Consider the following 22,136-nt stretch of genomic DNA (forward strand, 5'->3'; position numbering starts at 1 on the left):
AATAAAGTTGGAGTCAATAAAATTATTAAACTTTAAAAATCTAAAATCTCATAACACTTCTCTAAGTATATGTAAAGAAAATTTAAATTATTAAATAGATTTTTTACTGAAATATACATATACTTTGCCATTTTAATTTAGAAGGAATATGTTAAAGTTCATTGTTGGTTTCAGGTTCATTTATTCTCAATTGAAACTGTCGTTTTTGGGGGTTTTTTTGTTTTTGTTTTTGTTTTTGCTTTTTGGGTCACACCCAGTGATGCACAGGGGTTACTCCTGGCTCTGAACTCAGGAATTACTCCTGACAGTGCTCAAGGAACCATATGGGATCCTGGGAATCGAACCCGAGTTGGCCACGTGCAAGGCAAATGCCTTACCCGCTGTGCTATCGCTCCAGCCCCTAAAACTGTCATTTTTTTAAAACAAAGTTGATTTCAATTAAACTGAAAAATTTAGGGTCAGAGAGACAGTACTGGGGTTAAGGAATGTGCCTTGCATGTGTTTGATCCCCCACACCTCCCAGGGTCCTGACCACCACCAAGAATAACCCTTCACTCCAAAGAAACAGTGACCAAAATACAAAGACAGTCTACAGAATGGGAAAGAATATTCGCCGAATACACATCTGACAAGGGGTTGATATCAAGGATATACAAAATACTGGTTGAACTCCACAAGAAGAAAACATCCAACCCCATCAAAAAATGGGGCAATGAAATGAACAGAAACTTTCTCAAAGAAGAAATCCGAATGGCAAAAAAGCACATGAGAAAATGCTCTACATCATTAATCATCAGGGAGATGCACATCAAAACCACAATGAGATACCATCTCACACCTCAGAGACTGGCCCACATTCAAAAGAACAAAAGCAACCGTTGCTGGCGCGGATGTGGCGAGAAAGGGACACTCCTTCACTGTTGGTGGGAATGCCGACTGGTTCTCAGCCCTTTTGGAAAACAGTATGGACGTTCCTCAAAAAATTAGAAATTGAGCTCCCATTTGACCCAGCGATACCAGTCCTGGGAATATATCCCAGAGAGGCAAAAATGTGTAGTCGAAGTGACATCTGCACTTGTTTGTTCATTGCAGCACTCTTTACAATAGCCAGAAACTGGAAGAAACCTGAGTGCCCAAGAACAGATGACTGGTTAAAGAAACTTTGGTACATCTACACAATGGAGTCCTATGTAGCTCTTAGAAAAGATGAAGTCATGAAATCTACATACAAGTGGTACAATATGGAAAGTATCATGCTAAGCGAAATGAGCCAGAAAGAGAGGGATAGACATAGAAAGATTGCATTCATCTGGGGGATATAAAGTAACAAAATATGAGATTAATACCCAAGAATAGCTGAGATCAACACCAGGAGGATTACTCCATAGCTTAGAGGCCAGCCGGGTATTCTAGGGGAAAGGACAGTTCAGATAGAGAAGGGAGCACCAAATGGAGGGTGTTTAGAGGATCCTCCCAGGAGGGGAGATGCAGGTTGAAAGTAGACTGGACTGAACATGTTTGCCACTCAATGCCTCTTTTGCTGATCACAACACCCAAAAGGAGAGAGAGAACACAAGGGATTGCCCTGCCACAGTGGCAGGGGGGGATGGGGGTGATGGGGGGGAGGGATATTATCCATGGTGGTGGAAAATGGGCACTGGTGGAGGGATGGGTATTTGATCATGGTATGACCGAAATCCAAGCACAAAAATTTGTAAATCTACAACTGTGTGTTTCACTAATAAAAAATAAATCAAAAAAAAAAAAAGAATAACCCTTCAGCACAGTGTCAGAAATAGCCCCTGACATCAACGGATGTGGCCCAAATGCTTCCCCCATACGCATACGTTTACAAATGTGATTGAGTAACTCCTTTAGTCAGTCAAAGGAAAAACCAACTACTTATATTTCAGTGAATCTTTTATAGTATCTAAAACTACTTTATCTGCTTCATATTTCTTTATTTGAAAATATCCAAATATCATAAATATTTATATGGACTAGTTTTTCCAATGAAATTTTGAGAATATGATAATTCCGTACGTAAATGACTTTTTATGAATACTGTATATACAAAATAACAAAATTTTTTAAATTTTGAGTAATACTAAATAGATCTAAGAAGCACCTCACCATACAAAAACAATGCTAAAATACTACGTTCCGAGAATCAGTATAGCTACATGTATGGATGAACATACATGTAGAAATTTAAAAAAAAAAAAAGGAATAATGTATTATCTTTAAAATAAAGAATACTTTTGCAGAGATAAAGGAGGGAAAATAAAATTAAATAAAATCTTAAAATGGTGCTGGAGAGACAGTACAGCCGATGAGGGATCTGCCTTATACATGGCCAACCTCAGATTCCCAGCACTAAATAAGGTGTCCTGAGCACCACCAGCAACGATCCCCAAGCAGAGAGCCATGAGTAAGCCCTGAATACACGTAGGTATGGCCCCAACACACACACACAAAAAGTTTTTAAAGTTCCCCAAGTGGTTCATATATGCAGCATAAACTGATAATAATTTATACATGTCTGAAACTACACAGCTTGCCAACATTCAGACCTAGAACCACATAGCATTAACTCTGAACACTGGAAACAAGTTTTAAGAATTTATGAATATGGAAACTCCAGAAAGACCTACCACTATAAAGGAGTTCAAAATACTAAGTGTGGGCTGAAGAGAAAGTAGAGGAGCTATGGCAGTTTTGTTGCATGCAGCCAATCATAATTCGATCCCCAGTACCACATATTCCTTAGCACAGAGCCAGGACTAGGCCCTGAATACTGCAAGGTATGGCCCAAACCCCACCCTAAAATAATAACAAAATTTAAACTGATTGATTATAGTCTAGCTAATAAATCATTAAAAAGGTAAAAATAATAATAAATGAAATTAATCAGACCCTTGTGAATCACAGGTACAGTTCTAGCTAGAAATAAAAAATAAATCCATTACCTATCAGACCCTGGGTGAAATTCTGAGAGTAACGAAGGTCTTCTTCGAAGTTGTTGTTGCTGCTGCTGCAAAAGCTGTGGTGGCTGACTGACTTCAAGATGAGACGAACGATAATCAGGGACTGCAAATTCCTAGCATTAAAATGACAGAAATTAATAATTAACAAAAAATGAAAAGCATCATGAAAACGGTTGAGAGAGAGAGAGAGAGAGAGAGAGAAGAAACCGCAAAGTCAATTTCAATCCCCTGTTGATGAACGCTTCTCTATAAAACACAGATCACTTTACTTGTACATGCGAAAGAATTAAAAATAAACACTGGTGGAGGGAAGTTGACAATGGTGGTGGGATTGGTGATAGAACACTGTATGACAAAAATCCAACTATGATTAACTTTACAATTCATGGTGCTTTAATAAAATAAAATTTTGAAATATATTAAGTAAGCTTCAGGAGGTGGCAAAAACTAAATTAAAATGTGCGCAAAATATACCTTTAATAATTGAAATTTTGCGTTCAACTTATACTTGACCTATTCCTTTGTGTTTTAAGAATAGTTTTAAATCTAACATATTAGTATTTAGACTACATATCAGTTTTTTGTTTTTATTATTGTACACTATCAGAAGTGCTCAGAGGATATGCACTGCTGGGAATGGAATGTTGGTCTTGCATATAAAAGCCATGTACACTACTGCAGTCATTTCCCTAAATCCGTTTTCCTCAACTTTTTCCTTCCTTCCTTTTCTCCTTCCTTCCTCCCTTCCTTTTTATTTTTTGGGCCATAACCAGCATTACTCAGGGCTTACTCTTGGTTCTGTGCTCACAAATCACTCCTGATTATGCTTCAGTAACCATAATCAAATCTGGGTAGGTCACGTGCAATTTCTGTATTATCTCTGGCCCAGATAATCTTTCTTTCCCTCCCTTTTTTTTGGGGGGGGGGGGTGGGACCACAATGAACAGTTCTCAAACCTTACTCCTGGCTCATGAAACATTCTTGGTGGGCTCAGAGGACCACACGGGGTACTGGGGATCAAACCTGAGTCAGTCACATGCAAGGCAAGAGCTCTATCTGCTGTACTATTACTACTGTTTCAGCCTTAACTTATTTCGTGGCCACACAAGAAAATTTCAACTATAATTAAAACTGACTCTTTAATTTTTAACAGTTTTCCTTGCAGGCAGCTGACTCGGGTTCAATCCCAAGCATCCCATATGATCTTCCATGCACTACCAGGAGTAACCCCTGAGCACTGCTGGGTGTGACTCAAAAACAAAAACAATTCTTTTCCTCTAAGTGGTTCAAATATTCCCATATACAAAATACAGCTTTGAAAGGTCCAACAAATAGCCAGGCACTTGTCTTGCATCTGGCTGACAAGGTTCAGTCAGCAGCATCCTATATGGTCCCCAAGCCTGCCAAGAATGATTTCTGAGTGTAGAAGCAGAAGTAATCCAAGTATATCTGAGTATGGTTCAAAACACAAAAAATAAATAAAAATAAAAAATAAATTCTTAAAACTATTGTTTCAATGTGAAGAAAAAAATTAATTATGGTGTTGTTTCTTTATTCAGTGAATCATTAACTTAAAAGTTACTTGGGTTAAATAAAAGAGGACACAAGGAAATTGAAACATCCCCTGCTCATGAATTGGGAGCATTAACACTGTCAAAATGGCAATACTCCTGAAAGCATTATACAGATTCAATGCAATACCTTTAAGGATACCCATGAAATTCTTCAAAGAAATTGATCAAACACTCCTGAAATTCACATGGAACAACAAACACCCACAAATAGCTAAAACTATTCTTAGGAAAAAGAAGATGGGAGGCATCACCTTCCCCAACCTCAAACTCTACTACAAAGCAATAATAATTAAAACAGCATGATACTGGGACAAAGGCAGAGCCACAGACCAATGGAACAGGGTTGAATATCCTTACACACACCCTCAAATATATGATCATCTAATCTTTGATAAGGGAGCAAGAAATGTGAAGTGGAGCAAGGAAGCCTCTTGGTGCTGGCAAAACTGGGCAGCTACATGCCAAAAAGATGGGTTCAGACCTCTACCTAATACCATGCACAAAAGTCAGATCAAAGTGAATTAAAGACCTCAATATCAGACAACTGAAGAAAAGGTCGGCAAAACCTTCCACAACACTGAAGCTAAAGGTATCTTCAAAGATGAAATGCCACTGACCAAGCAAGTGGAAACAGAGATAAACAAATGGGACTATCTTAAACTAAGAAGCTTCTATACCTCAAAAGAAACAGTAACTAGACTACAAAGACAGTCTACAATGGGAAAGGATATTCACCCAATACCCATGTGATAAAGGGTCAATATCAAGAATATACAAGGCACTGGTTGAACTCTACAAGAAGAAAACATCCAATCCCATCAGAAAATGGGGCAATGGAATAAACAAAAACTTTCTCAAAGAAGAAATCCAAATGGTCAAAAGGCACATGGATAAAAATGCTTTTCATCATTAATCATCAGAGAGATGAAGATCAAAACAACAATAAGATATCTTACACCACAGAGACTGGCACACATCCAAAAGAACAAAAGCCACCAGTGTTGGTGCGGATGTGGAGAGAAAGGGACTCTCCTTCCCTGCTAGTGGGAATGCCAACTGGTTCAGCCCTTTTGGAAAACAATGTGGACAATTCTCAAAAAATTAGAAACTGAGCTCCCATTTGACCCAGCAATAGCACTTCTGGGAATTTAACCCAGAGATGCAAAAAATTATGATAGAAATGAAATCTGCACTTGTACATTTATTGCAGCACTATATACAATAGCCAGAATCTGGAAAAAACCTAAGTGCCCAAGAACAGATGACTGGTTAAAGAAACTCTGGTACATCTATACAATGCAATACTATGCAGCTGTTAGAAAAGATGAAGTCATGAAATTTGCATATAAGTAGATCAATATAGAGAGTATCATACTAAGTGAAATAAGTCAGAGAGAGAGGGACAGACATAGAAAGACTGCACTCATTTATGGAATATAAAGTAACATAATGGGAGACTAACACCCAAGGATAGTAGAGATAAGGGTCAGAAGGATCGCACCATGACTTGGAAGCCAGCCTCACACGCTTGGTGAAAAGAAGGGACCACCAAGTAAAGGATGCTTGGAGGGCTCGCTCAGGATGGGAGATGTGTGCAGAAAGTAGACTACAGACTGAATATGATGGCCACTTAGTATCCATATTGCGAACCATAACACCTAAAAGGAGAGAGAGTAAAAGAATGTGCCTGCTGCGGGGGTTGGTGGGGGGGGGGGACGGAGAGGGTGGCAGGAGGGATACTGGGAACACTGGTGGTGGAGAATGGGCACTGTGGAGGGATGGGTGCTCAATCATTTTATGGCTGAAATGTAATCACTAAAGGTTGTAAATCTGTAACTGTATCTCACAGTGATTCATTAAAAATTTTTTTTAAATTGTTACTTGGGTTATGAACTTAAAAGTTGGAGAGAAGGGACAGCCTCTGCCTTCTCTGCGGATCTACACCATATACCAGACCCTCTGCTTGTTGGTGGTTCATTCTCTGAACCCACCCTACACCCAAACAGCCTGCTGCCGTTTGTACCCTGTATGTACTTTTGCTGTACTTGTTCTCATCACATCTCACACTATACACACCAATTACCTCTTCTGAGGAACACACAGACTCAGGATTAACTTTGGTTGCCCACAAGAAATACATGCTATTAAAATCCTACTCCTAGCACTTTACCCACAAAAAAAGCCATCACAAGACAGCAATGGTTGTATGAAATCACAGAGACTCAAATCATAACCTAAGGAGAGGCAGGGTCCAGACAGCACTGAAAGAAACCCTTCTATCCACACCTAAAACAAGATGTAATCCAAAACAAACAATTCACTGGGAAATGAACTCCCTCTAATACCTCAGAGAGCTCCCAGAGAGTGAATTATAAAGATTTACCCTCAGAGCACAGCAAAGGATGTCACATAGAAGCTCGCCAAGCTCAATCATTAAAGATAATAGCACAGAAGACTCTACTGGTACCGGTCAGTTCTATAATTTCTCAGATCATGACTACAGACATACCATGATGACGATGTTCACTGAGCGTAGGAAACAATGGTATAAGTAGTCAACAAAGCACAAGAATGTATAAATGCAGAAATGAGAAAACTAGAATCAGAAATAACAGAAATGAAGAGTATGGTAGGTGAAATTAAAAATCAATGCGTTATTATGTGTTGATTTTATAGCCAGCTGAATTGGTTTATTATTTATAGGATCATTTTGGACTCTTAAGGGTATTCTAATATGTCATCTGCAAATGGTGATAGTTTGACTTCCTCTTTTCCAATTTGTATCTCTTTGATTTACCTTGCCCCATTGCTACTGCTGGGATGATCTAATACATCCCTGCCTTGTACTTGTTCTCAGAAAGAATTCTTTCAGTTTTTGACCATTAAGACTGATACTAGCGTAAGTTTGTTATAGATAGCCATCACGTATTGAGGATGAGTCTTAACTCCCCTATTTTGTTGAAGGTTCTTATCATGAATGGATGTTGGGATCTTGTCAAAAGCTTTCTCTGGAACTGAGTGATAGCACAGCAGGTAGGGGTTTGCCTTGTATGCGGCCAACCTGGGTTTGATTCCCAGCATCCCATATGGTCCCCTGAGCACCGCCAGGAGTAATTCCTGAGTGCATGAGCCAGGAGTAACCCCTGAGCATCGCCAGGTGTGACCCAAAAAGGGGAAATTAAAAAAAAGGCTTTCTCTATACTGATTGATATAATCGTATGATTTGGATCTTTCCTTTTATTGATGTGGTATATTATGTTAATTGATTTGCATATGTTAAACCATCCTTGTATGGCTGGGGCTAGAGTGGATAAATGGGGTCAGTGATAGAAGGAAGCTGACACTGGTGATGAGATAGGTGTGAGAAAATCATACACCTAAAACTCAACCGTGAATAACTAGGTAAACTGCAGTGCCTAAATTTTTTAATTAATTATAAAAAATTAAGAGATGTATAAAATTACTCAGCAGAGTTAATACCAGTGAGGATAAAATCTGTGAATTTCTAAGATGAGATACATGAAAACTCTAGAAAACAACAGAAGCTGAGAAAAAGTCTGAAAAGAAATGAACAGTACATCAGAGAACTAAAAAATGAGTTCAAAAAGAATGATATAAGAATCATTAGAGTTCATGAGAAACAGGAAGGAGAATTCGATAAAGAAACACTAATCAAATAAGTCATACATGAGAACTTCCCAGAATTGAATACATGTAACCAAATCCAAGAGACCCAAAGGGTCCCAATCAAACAGAAATATTCCAAGATATTATAATCAGAATAACAAAAGTCAAAGACAAAGAATACTGAAAGCAGCAAGATCAAGAAGGAATTTAAAGGATAGTATCTATTATCTGTGGTATATAAGGAAAGAATGCAAGGTATTTAAGGGTGATACCCAGATCACCCTTGACCCTTCAGTAAAGGAAGGACAAGAAAGAAATCGAGGAGGGGTAGTAAGAAAAAGCCATGGAAACTAACAGGAGCGGAGGGGCTGTAGCCTCATGTAGATGGGTTGGTGTGGTATATCTACATATCTAAGTAGTCAACTACACTGAAAGCAGACAACAATTAAACTTCAAAATGTGCCTATCAAAGAGTCAGGCTAGGGAGTGAGAGGAAAGCTAGTAACACTGATGGAAGCAAGTTAAAACTAGTGGCAGGGCTGATGCTAAAACATTATATAACTGAACCTCAACTATGAGTTACTTTGTAAATCAAAGTGCCCTAATGAAGAAAGAAAAAGAAGGGAGGGAGGGAGGGAGGGAGGGAGGGAGGGAAGGAAGGAAGGAAGGAAGGAAGGAAGGAAGGAAGGAAGGAAGGAAGGAAGGAAGGATGTTATATACAAAGGAGCTCCCTTAAGAATCACAGCATGTGTTTCACTCGGGTGCCCCAGAGGGGGGCAGGTGAGAGCTCTCCCTACCCCAAGGGACGCAGCCCCAGCAGCCGAAAACCTCCAGAACCTAACGGCTGCCACACTCAAGGCTGCTCCCTGTGTGGGAGCTTGGACCGAGCCTCATGCTTGAGTGCCCCTACCCATTCTCCATAAGTACCACACCACATGCGATGGAGTTCAGGTAGTAGGCAACAAATCATAGAGGGATATATATATATATACATATATGCATATAGAAATATTTTCATATATATATACACAAAAGCTCATATCACTCAAGCTTCAACAACATGTTAATGATATCCTGAAGAATGTCTTAATGGCCCCTGCCAAAATAGAATAATCTTCATACTGTTTCCTATATGAATACTTTTTCGTAAGCATTTTCAGTGGTTCTTTGTAACAGTGACTAGAGCGATAGCACAACAGGTTGGGTGTTTGCCTTGCACGCAGCCAACCCGGGTTTGATTCCTCCATTCCTCTTGGAGACCCCAGCAAGCTACCGAGTGTATCCCGCCTGCACAGCAGAACCTGGCTAGCTACCCGTAGCGTATTCGTATATGCAAAACACAGTAACAACAAGTCTCACAATGGAGACGTTACTGGTGCCCGCTCGAGCAAATCGATGAACAACAGGACAGTACTACAGTGCTATAGTAAAATAAAAACAAAACAAAACAAAAACAATGAAACAAACACCTCACTAAGAATACTCTATCCAAAAGATTATCATTTAGAATTGAAGGAATGACAATAGTTTAAAAAGTTCACTGCCTCCAAACCAGTTTTACAAAAAACATTAAATGAGTTTCTTTAAAAGACAAGACAAGTGTTGGTGTTGGAGAGGTAATATAGTGGGTAGGAAACTTGTCTTATATGATGCCAACCCGGGTTCAATCCCAATCACCCCTTATGTTCCTCTGAGCCCCACCAGGAGTGATCTCTGAGGGTAGATAGGAGTATGCCCTTAGCACAGTTAGGTGTAGCCCAAAAACAAACAAAAAGACAAACTTCACAAACACAATCCTCTACAAAACAGCAGCAATAAATTCCTTCCTCATAATTTCACTCCACATCAATGGCCTGAACTCACCAATCAAGAGACAAAGAGAGGGAGGGCGGATAAGAAAATTGAATACAACTTTCTGCTGCTTACAAGAGACATCTGAACTCTCAGGGTAAATACAGTCTCAAAGTCAAAGCTCAAAAACAATCTTATAGGTAACCATTCCTTTAAAAAGGCTAGGGTGTAAACCGAACAAGATCGCCACTCAAGGTCTCTTTTGCAAACCACAGCACCCAAAAGGAGAGAGAGAACAAAAGGGAATGCCCTGCCACAGAGGTAGGGGGGGATGGGGGGATGGGGGGTGGGAGGGATACTGGGACTGGTGGTGGTGGAGAATGGGCACTGGTGGAGGGATGGGTATTTGATCATTGTATAAGTGAAACCCAAGCACAGAGATTTGTAAGTCTACAACTGTACCTCATGGTGTTTCACTAATAAGAATTTAAGGGGGAAAAAAAGGCTCGGGTGTAGGAATGGAGAGACAGTCTAGTGGTCAGGCACTTGCCTTGCACACAGCTGACTGAGGTTTGTTCCCTGGCATCCTATATGGTCCCTCATGTACCATCAGAATGATTTCTGAGATCCAAACCAAGCGTAACCCCTGAGCATTTTCGGGGGGAAGACTATACAACTTCTGAGGGACGTGTGCGTGGGGAAGACTATATACACAGGTTTTTTCCCCTCCAAAATCGGGGGACTGGGGAGACCATGCTTTCATTAGAAACATAGACTTCAACTTTTAAAGTGCTAAAAAGGACAACAATGGTCATTTCTTAATGATCAAAGGATCAAGATATCCCAAAGAATTCACACTCCAAAATATTAAAATAACTGTAATAGACCATGAAGGAAGATAACTATGAGCAACACAAAAGCAGAAGACTTTCACACTCCTCTCTTACTGTTGGATAGAACAACTGTAAAACTCAACAAGGAGAACTTAGTAAAGAAACACTGGTTCTGAAGAAAGAAATGAAAGAGAAGGACCTAGCAAACATACATAGGGGGCTTCATCCCTCAAAAGTTGTGTATATAGTCTTCCCGATACACACAAGACATTCTACAAGATAGATAACACACTGTGTTACAAAACTGTAGCACTGTAGCACTGTCCTCCAGGCACCAGTAACATCTCCTTTGTAAGACTTGTTACTGTTTTTGGCATACTGAATACACCACAGGGAGCTTGCCAGGCTCTGCTGTGAGGGCGGGATACTCAGTAACTTGCCGGGCTCTCCAAGAGGGATGGAGAACTCGAACCCGGGTCAGCAGTGTGCAAGGCAAACACCCTACCCGCTGTGCTATCGCTTCAGAAATCATATCACCATCCTCTCAAACACAATGCTTCGGAAATAGAAATTAATCACAAACAGAAACGGGAGGATCCCACTTCCCAATAATCCTGGAAACACTGGCAGTCACCCCCATGAACCAACTCCAGCACCACCATGTAAGCTCTACTATAGGCCTTGCTTCAGAGACCCATAAATAAATCTAGAAAGAGATCAAACAACAACAACTGTCCTCCCGTTGTTCATCAATTTGGTCAAGTGGGCCCAGTAACGTCTCCATTTTGAGACTTGTTGTTACTGTGTTTGGTATATCGGATACGTCATGGGTAGCTTGCCAGGCTCTGCCGCGCGGTCGAGATACTCTCAGTAGCTTGCCGGGCTCTCCGAGAGGGGTGGAGGAATCAAACCCGGCACAGCCTAGCCGGCTGAGCAAAAGGCAAATGCTCTATCGCTGTGTTATTGCCCCAGCCCAGAAAGAGATCAAAAGCTGCAGTTAATCTTAGATCCACACAAGGCTGAACAGACTGGGGTAAATCAGAGGGGGGGCGGGTCTTCCGGGCATCTGTCCAAGCAGAGACCCAGCAGCTACTTGCTCCCACAATCCAAAATCACCACCATGACCCTGGCCACCATGACCCTGGCCTGACCCCACCGTCTCAGAAAGAATCTCACCAAGACATAATCAGCTGAAAATTCGGGTGACTGAAATATCCAGGCTTTTACAGGGTCAGGATAGGCTACCTCCCCCAATGTCCTTCTACTTCCAGAAATCTCGGCAGTCACATACATACCCCAAAGTGGCCACCCAACTAAAAAGCTACTCCAGCCTTACTTTCCCCATAAAAATACCGAATGCCCTGAAAAAAAAAACACCATGAACCTCTTAGGACCTGTATTGTAAACCATAATGCACAAAAGAAAAAGGAGAATGCCCCCCACAAAGCAAGTCTGGGGGGGGTTGGGGGATGGTGGTAGTGAAACAGGGGAAACTGGTGGTGGAAAATGTACACTAGTGGAGGGATGGGTGCTGGATCGTTGTATGACTGAAACTCAATTATGAACAGCTTTGCAATGGTCTATCTCACAAATACTCAACTAAAAAAAATTTTTTAAAAAGTAATGTGGAGTTCATGCCCAATTCAATCAGCTTAGTCAATGGCTGAATAAACAGCAGTACTCCTACATTTAAAAAAAGAAAGAAAAAAAAACAAATGGGAGGAGAGAGGGGCTAGATAGTATAGCGGGTAGGGAGCTTGGCTTGCATGAGACTGACCAGGTCCAAACGCCAGGAGTGGTACCTGAATAGAGAGCCAGGAGTAACCCCTGAACATTATCAAGTGTAGCCCAGAAACTAAAAAAAAAAAAAAAAACCTCAAACATTTGGAAATTAAACAAATACAAGGGATTTTGAGTTTTTTTAAAAAAAATAAAAAGGACATTGATAAACAGAACCAGGCTGGAGAGATAGTATGGTGGGTAGAGTACTTGTCTTTCACACAGCCAACCAGGATTTGATCCTCAGCATCCCATATGGTCCCCTGAGCCTGCCAGGAGTGATGCCCGAGCAGAGTCAGGAGTAAGTCCTGAGCACAGTTGGGTGAGCCTCCCCACCCCCCCCAAAAAAAACCTCTGAAATTTGAAAAAAAAAAAGGGGGGGGGGGCACTGGTAGCCGGAAATGAGCATTTGAGCACTCTGATGCAGTGTTGGAATGATGTATAGGTAAAACTACCATTTAAAGTACTGTAAATCATGATAATTCAGTAAACATGTAGGGAAAATAAAACTCTTAAAAATTAAAGGGAGATACTTCCAAACATTGCTCAAAAAGTCAGAGACACACCCCCCCCCCATCCCAACCCCTGGTGATTCTCAACCAATCAGGTGAGTTTAAATGTAAGCAAGGGCCAAAATTCGGTGCTTCTCAGGCCCTGAAGTGCTGGGGAATAACCAGACACTCCAGCAATGCTTCAGGGCCTCCAGACAGACATCCAAGGTGCCAGGTGGAGGCGTTCAAGGTGTACCAGTGACTCTTGGGACTGCAAGTGGTCACAGGGCTCCAACTAGAGTCAGCCACATGCAAGATATGTAACTTTAATCTCTGTACTATATCTCTATACTGGAATTAATATTTTTTAATCTCCTATGCTATTCAGGTCTCCCAAAGAAGAATAGAAAGAGCTATGCTTGGAATATCACGTTTCACTCAAATGAGAGAAAAAATCCGGAGTTCCAACATCCGTCGACAATCAAGAATCAGGGACGCTGTCTCATTTGCCAAGGTGTCAAAAATCAGATGGGCTGGTCACGTAATGAGATTTAAAGAGACCGCTGGACTAGAGCTGTTACTGACTGGATTCCACGGGATGTCAAAAGACCACATGGCCGCCCACCTACCAGATGGTCAGACTTCTTCGTGAAGATCATGAACGATCGGTTTGAGGCTCTTCATGATCCCAGAGCGAACAGATGCCATTGGGCTACACTAGCACGCGACAGGGACAAATGGAGACGTTACTGGCACCCGCTCGAGCAAATCGACGACTAACCGGAAGTTAAGTGATTAAGTGAATCTCCTATGAACACTTCTTCCCCGTACCTACCTCCATACCTTTGGTAATTAACAATCTGTACTCTGTATCCATAATCTGGTGGTTTTAAAATTTTGTTTGTTTTTATTCCACATTGGAGCAATAGCACAGCGGGTAGGGCATTTGCCTTGCATGCAGATGACCAGGCCGACCCAAGTTCGATTCCTCCACCCCTCTTGGAGAGCCCAGCAAAGCCTGGCAAGCCACCCGTGATGTATTCTATATGCCAAACACAGTAACACAAGTCTCACAATGGAGACATTATTGGGCCCGCTCAAGCAAATCGATGAACAATGGGAGGAAAGTACAGTGCAGTGCTACATTCCACATATGAGAAAGGACATGGTGTATGTCCCTCTCTGTCTAACTTATCTCACTTGGTGGAACTTATTTCACTTCCCATAACACCCTCAAGATCCATCTGAGTAGTGGCAAAAAACAAGATTTCATTCTTTTTCATGAACGAGTATGTGTCACAATTCCTTTCTCTATCAACAGATACTTATGTTGATTCTACAATAATAAAAATAGGGATGCAAGTCCAGAGAGAGAGAGAGAGAGAGTACAGAGGTAAAGGGACTTGCATTACATGCAGTCAACTTTGGTTGATGCCTGTCACTACATATGACCCCCTGAGCACAAAGGAGTGAGCTCTAAGAATAGAGCCCGTAACAGCCTCTGAGCACTGCTTAATTGTAGCCCCAAAACCAAATTAAATTAAATTCCATGTTTTTTTTAAATAGGAGGACATATATCTTTTCAAGGAATTGAGGATTTTTGAATCCCCAAAAATAGAATTGCTGAATCATATGGTAGCTTGGTTTTTATTTATTTTTGTTTTGGTATTACACCAGAAGGTATTTGAATTCCTGAAGGTACTAGGAATTCTTGGGGAACTAGCAATAGTAAAAATCAACCCTAGGGCACCTGTATACAAAGCATGTAAGCTAGTCTTTGAACCATTTCCCAGGTCCTTTGGACTCCAGGAATTGAACCCAGAGAATCACACACAAAGCTATAATTACCAGTCCAAACTTTTTATGTTTTGTTTGGTTTGCAGTGCTGAGAACTGAACTGATGATCTCACACACACAAAACAACTGATCTACTGCTGAGATACAACCTCAGCCCTATTTTTAATGATTTTAGGAATTTTCACACAATTTTCTATTGAGGCTGCATCAATTCCACTACTACCAACAGCACTAGTCTTCCATTTTCTCTACGTTCTTATCAAAACTTACTGTCATCATCGTGCTTGGTGTTTGCTCCCCACAGCACTCAGGTGGACTATGCAGTGCTGGGGACCAAACCCAGGCCTTTCGCATACAAAACATGTACAGCAGTCCTATGAACTATATGCTAGGCCTAGCACTTATTATTTCTTGTCTTTTTAATAAGCCATTCTCAAGGGTGTGAGATGATATCTCACTGTGCTTTTAATTTGCATTTTTCTAATGATTAATGTTAAAATATATTTTCATCTCTGTCTTCATTTGGAGTTTCTGCCCATTTTAAAATTTGACTGTTTAGTGTTTCTACTCTCAGCACCCGGTATTCCCAAGCTGTCTCCCATCCGAGCACTAACCAGGCCCGACCCTGCTTAGCTTCCGAGATCAGATGAGATCAGGCGCACTCAGGGTGGTATGGCCGTAGTGATCTCACAATTTGTTGAGAGACGTTACTGGTGCCCGCTCGAGCAAATCGATGAACAACGGGAGGACAGTGCAGTGCAGTGTTTCTGCTACTGAGCTGCACAAGTTCTTTGTATATTTTGGATAATAATCTATTACCAGACATATGATATACTCTTCTAATTATATATTATAATAGCTCCCAATTTATATAATCCATGTAGTAAGATTTCAGAGTAATATACTGAATATGAAATCCTAAAAAAAATCATTCTAGTCTTAAATTCAAAATGAGAAAGCTAGGAAAGCTACAAAAGTAATGTATAAAACATACACTTACAAATGAAAAGCAAAGAATCAATTTGCAGGTTAAAACTATTTGCTGGTGGATATTTTTGTTTGTTTTCTGACTTCTTTGATTGGCTATTTTTGGTGAAAGCTTCTTTTCAAGAGACATCTATCAGTACTAACAATCACAAATAATTCATGATTACAATTACCAAATGACTCCAGAATCCCACTCCAAGTCATATACACAAGGCAATTAAACACAGATGCCAGTAACAAAAATCTGTACACAAGCCATCAAAGCAGCATAATTTGTAACACTTAAAGATTAAAAACAACCCAAATATCCATCTATTCATGAATGGATAAACAAAATACGGTACACCCAAAAAACTGAATATTATTTAGTCATAAAAGTAAAGTGCTAAAACAATTAGTAAGTAAGTAAGTAAATGTGAGGGCAATCTGGCTGCCACATCTGTCACTCCACTGATCGCCAGGGTTGATTCAGCTGATCTGGCTGGCTAGGCGGGTGTCCCCTTCCTCCCTCACCACTCCATGTGCATCCCTCCCGAAGCTGCGCGCTCAGTCGAAGAGGACGGCCTTCCCCGATAGAGATGGACCAGTCTTTGGTCGAGGGTATACCGAGTAGCTGCGCTCCCCTGCTAGAACCTCCAAAACAATTAGACAAATTATAAATCAATGCTAAACTTAAAACAGAACCAAGAAGTCACAAATTACATCATTCCCTTTATATAAAATGTTTATAAGAAAAAACTTAACAGAGACAAAATTTAAAACAAGATGTAGTTTTGGCCCTCCCATTGTTCATTGATTTGCTCGAGCGGGCCCAGTAACGTCTTCATTTTGAGACTTGTTTGTTACTGTATTTGGCATATCAGATACGTCATGGGTAGCTTGCCAGGCTCTGCCGTGCGTGCGAGATACTCTCGGTAGCTTGCCGGGCTCTCCGGGAGGGGCGGAGGAATCAAACCCGGCTCAGCCTGGCCGGCTGAGCAAAAGGCAAATGCCCTACCGCTGTGCTATCGCTCCAGCCCATTGTCATGGTACCAGAAGATAATAAAGAGTAGCAAGGGAAGACTCTTCCTTCAACAAATGTGCTGAGAAACCTGAATGGTCACATGTCAAAAATGAAACAGGAACCATATCTCAAACCGTTCACAAAAGTTAACTCAAATGGGTTAACGACCTTGAGTTTCGACCAGATTCCATAAAACACATTGGCAAAACACCAGGATACGGACTTCAGAAATGTCTTCAACTAACTCCAAAAGACAACAAAATCAAGAATAAACAAATAGTACTACATCAAATTAAAAAAGATTTGCTTGGCAAAAAAGACTCAGGCTAAAATAAAAAAGATCCATATTAAATTTGCACAGAGTACAATAGATAAAGAAATAATGTCCAAAACAGACAAAGCACTTAGAAAGCGCAACACAAATAACAATAATCTTTTTTTTTTTTTGATGAGAAGAGGAAGCAATTCTTGAGACACTTCTCTCACAAGATATACAGATGGCCAATAGAAATAAGAAAAAGGGTTGATCTTCACTTGTTATTGTAGCACTGTAGCTCTGTCCTCCCATTGTTCATCGAATTGCTAGAGCAGGCACCAGTAACATCTCCATTGTGAGACTTGTTGTTACTGTTTCTGTCATATTGAATACATGACAGGAAGCTTGCCAGGCTCTGCTGTGCAGGCGGGATACTCTCGGTAGCTGGCTGGGCTCTCCAAGAGGCACGGAGGAATCAAACCCAGGCCAGCCGCATGCAAGGCAAACACCCTACCCACTTTGCTAACGCTCCAGCCCTGCTATCGCTCCAGCCCTACTTGTTATTAAGGAAACACAAATCAAAGCAACAATGAAATATCATTTCATGCCAATGAGAAGAGCATATATCAACGGTCACGGTCCTCCCGTTGTTCATCGATTTGCTCGAGCGGGCCCAGTAACGTCTGCATTGTGACACTTGTTACTGTGTTTGGCATATCAAATACGTCACGGGTAGCTTGCTAGGCCCTGCCGTGCGGGTGAGATACTCTCAGTAGCTTGCCAGGCTCTCCGAGAGGGGCGGAGGAATCGAACTCGGGTCGGCCATGTCGGCTGCGTGCAAGGCAAACGCCCTACCACTGTGCTATCGCTCCAGCCCATATATCAACAAAAAATAGAAATAATAATTGTTGGCAGGAATATGTGGAAAAGGAAAACCATCATCCACTGTTGATAAGAATGTGTCTGGTTCAGCCTCTATGTAAAGCAGCTTGCCAATTTCCCATAAAGAATACAATTTCCATATGACTCAGCAATTGTACTTCTTGACATCAATCCCAAAACACAAAAACATTCCTCTGAAAAGATATAGGTATATCTATGTTCATTATAGCACTTAGTACAATAGCCAGAGAAGGAAACAAATTTAATGTCCAAGACAGATGAACTGATAAGGTATACATACACAATTCTAAACAACTCTAACAATTCTATTGTTATTCAATTCACTGTAATGTGGATGGATCTGGAGGGTATCATGCCAAGCGAAAAAAGTCAGAAAAAAGGACAAACACAAAATGACCTCACTCATGTGTGGAATATAGTATGACAAAGGGAAAGATAATATCAAACAATAATAAACTCCTGACCGTGGATTACAATACTGATTACCAAACTCTGCAGGGAAAGATGGGGGTTTTGACCAGACTGGGGGGGACAGAGGGACAATGGTGGTAGGTGATAGGCACTTCAATGATAGTGGGGCATATTAATTCTGTAAACACTAATGTAACTACTTTACCCAAACTACAGTGGTGGTGGTAGTGGTTGAATTTTTAAGACTTCCTACAAAGTATCAAGAATCATAATAGAGGATAGTTTGTCATTAATACTGAGTAAGAGATAAGAGACAACAAATTCCACACTCAGAGGAAAACTCTGAATTCACAAGTTCAATATAAAACCATTATTCCCATTTTAGGACCACAAACTTTTCAGAATTTATGAACTCAGAAAATTTACCAACCCCATATTCTCTCTGAAAATATTTCCACAGGATGTACACTGCAACACAAACTAACAGTAAGGAAGGGCCTGGGGATGTGACTCAGGGTTTAAGCTCATGCTTTGCATGCACGAAACTTTAATCCTTGGTGCTACCAAAAAAAGAATAAGGTGTGATCCACTTCTGGGAATATATACCAGACAGGCAAAACAGTATAGTCAAAGTGACATCTGCAATTGTTTGTTCATTGCAGCACTCTTTAAAACAGCCAGAATCTGGGAAAAAACCTCAGTGCCCAAGAACAGATGACTGGTTAAAGAAACTTTCGTACACTTACACAATGGAGTACTATGTAGCTGTTAGAAAAGATGAAGTCATGAAATTTACATACAAGTGGTACTACAGGGAAAGTATCATGTTAAGCGAAATGACTCAGAAAGAAAGGGATAGACATAGAAAGGTTGCATTCATCTGGGGAACATAAAGTAACAAAATAGGAGACTAACACCCAAGAATGGCCGAGATTAGTACCAGGAATTTTACTCCATGGCTTGGAGGCCAACCACACATGCTAGGGGAAAAGGGAGCTCAGATAGAGAAGGGAACACCAAAAAAGGTGTTGGGAGGATCCTCCCAGGATGGGAGAAGAATGCTGAAAGTAGACTATAGACCAAACATGATTGTCACCCATTGCCTCTTTTGCAAACCACAACACCCAATAAGAGAGAGAGAACAAAAGGGAATGCCCTGCCACAGAGGCAGGGTGGGATTGGGGGTATGGGGGGGTGGGAGGGATACTGGGATCCGTGGTGGTGGGAAATGGGCACTGTTGGAGGGATGGGTATTTGATCATTGTATAATTGAAACCCAAGCACAAAAATTTGTAAGTGTGCAACTGTACCTCATGATGTCTCACTAATAAAAATTTTTTAAAATTTTTTAAATAATTCCAATAAAAAAAGAATAAGGTATGAAATACAATAACCTTATACTTTATACTATTAGCCAGAAGCTGATACATATACTTTAACTTCCAGCAATAAGCAGGTACTGTTTAGAATCACGTTCCCACAATAACAGCTCAAAAACTGGACAAAGTGCAGCCTTCTGAGACAATGGACAGTGGCAGAGGAACTTATCTCCAAGAAAAATGAAACAAATACCCCAATTCTAGATTTTCTAAAAATAATCCTGGCCAAAGGAACCCAAATAGTGCCCCCTAGCCTTACTTATTGAAAAAGAACCACATAAATTTGGAATAGCTGACAGAAAGATTTTCTAGAGAGAATCTCCAGAGAGAAAAGAATTACAAAGACAATGATGTTCTGAAATCTAAATTTGGGTTACCTTAAATCTGGCTGAATTCCAATCAATAAACACAAAGGGAGAGCATAAATTTTAAAGGACAAACCAAAAAAATCTCTGGTAAAACAACTCTCAGGAATATATATGAAACTATATATAAAAACTATAAACCAATTCTTATTGACTTATACAATGCCAGAACTCATACAATGCCAGAACTTATTCAAATTTCTTACAGCTTTAAAGAAGAAATCTGACTGAATATACAAGATGTTCAGAAGATACACCAGCAGAGACAAATCTAAACGTGAAAGAAAAGTTACAGCTAGAATAAAACCACTCTAGACCTACCCTTAGAGAGTTTAAAGTTTAATCTCACATGTTAAGAAAAATGCTACAGGGCTACAACAACAGTATAGCAGGTAGGGTACTGCCTAGCAAGTGGTGGACCCAGGTTCCATTCCCCCACACCACATATGTCTTCCAAGCTCCACCGACAGTGATCTCTGAGCACTGAGCCAGGTGTAAACCCTGCACATTGTTTTGGTCCCAAAACCAAAAACAAAGTCAAGCTACTCCTGAGACTGTACTCAGGGATCACTGTTGGCAATGCTCAGAGAACCCTATGGGTTACCAGGAAGCAAACCAGGGTCAGACATGTGCAAAGCAAGAGTCTTACCTTCTGTACTATCTCTTCGGCCCCCAATAAATCAATAAATACAACAGAGAGAGAGAGAGAGAGAGAGAGAGAGAGAGAGAGAGAGAGAGAGAGAGAGAGAGAGAGAAACAGAGAGAGAGCGAGAGAGAGAGAGAGAAAGAGAGATGGCTGGCTGGCTGGCTGGCTGGCTGGCTGGCTGGCTGGCTGGCTGGCTATAGATGTATATATACACATAGAGAATTACATTTGAGGCTAGGGAGATAGCTCAACTGGTAGAGCACATGCTTAGTGTATATATACAGTCCCCTGGCATCACACTTACTAATTACGGAAGAAGAGATTGAGCCACCCCCAGAAATGCTCAGAGGCTATTCCTGGCTCTGTGTTCAGGAGTCATTCCTTGCTGTTGGGGTTTGAGGGTCCATGTGTGGCAATGGGAATGAACTGGGAAAAGTCAGAAGCAAAACAAGCACCTTACCCTACTGTACTATCTCTGCAGCCGTGAACAAAATTTTTTTAAAAAGTGAGGGGAGGAATCATTTTAGGATTTACCTAGAAATGTATTAATAGGAAAAATAAAGGAAAACACAAAATACATACGTGCAATTTGCAGAGTTTTGTTGCTTACCTGCTGGTGCCTGGTGCTGGGAAAAGTATACTGAACAGAGTGAGGAGGATAACGACTTTGTTCTGTGCTGAATGCTCCTTGGTTGGGAGGATAACCTGAACTTGACATTATCAGTAGAGAAGTCCTCACCAGGATGTGAGATCAAGTCCAACAAACAATCATGTTTCTAGGAAACCACCTAAACAAGATGGGGAAAAAAATAGAATTGATAAGAACTAAAGCACCAGGTGTACAACTAATAAATTATAGCAATATAAATAGAACCATAATAACCAGTAAAAGCTTTCTCTCATGTAATTTACTTAACAGAAGAAACTAAATTAGAAAATAAAAGGTCCTCTTTTTATCTAAATCTCTCGTGTGTACAAAAGAAAAAATATTTTGTCTCTTATAAAAGTTAGAAAAATATCAGTAAGTCTCTCCTTTTACACTTAATATTCTGTAATTTATCACAGAAAAAGTCAGTAACTATGAAGATTAAAAATAAGTAAAGGGGCTGGAGTGATAGCACAGTGGGTAGGGTGTTTGTCTTGCACGCGGCTGACCCAGGTTCGACTCCCAACATCCCATATGGTCCCCCTAGCACCACAAGGAGTAATTCCTGAGTGCATGAGCCAGAAGTAAGCCCTGTACAATGCTAGGTATGAACCAAAAAAAAGCAAAAAAAAAAAAAAATTCTCCATTTTTCAAAAGTTCA

General features: G+C 40.6%; 1 protein-coding gene and 1 pseudogene across 14 annotated transcripts in view; both read right to left on the reverse strand.

Moving 5' to 3' along the window:
- The window catches only part of NCOR1 (nuclear receptor corepressor 1), a 225,722-nt gene that overhangs the window by 167,433 nt on the left and 36,153 nt on the right, over positions 1-22,136 (reverse strand). For all 14 annotated transcript variants that reach the window (XM_056135723.1, XM_056135718.1, XM_056135724.1 and 11 more), the window contains exons 2-3: positions 21,440-21,617; positions 2,970-3,100 (exon numbers count right to left, since the gene is read on the reverse strand). In XM_056135723.1, the coding sequence (XP_055991698.1) occupies positions 2,970-3,100; positions 21,440-21,547 (239 nt within the window). In that variant the 5' untranslated portion in view covers positions 21,548-21,617. The remainder of the gene's footprint in view (positions 1-2,969; positions 3,101-21,439; positions 21,618-22,136) is intronic.
- Positions 15,446-15,563, reverse strand: LOC130044612 (uncharacterized; annotated as a pseudogene).

Source organism: Sorex fumeus, unplaced genomic scaffold (genome assembly GCF_029834395.1).
Source record: "Sorex fumeus unplaced genomic scaffold, SorFum_2.1 ptg000122l, whole genome shotgun sequence".
NCBI lineage: Eukaryota > Metazoa > Chordata > Mammalia > Eulipotyphla > Soricidae > Sorex > Sorex fumeus.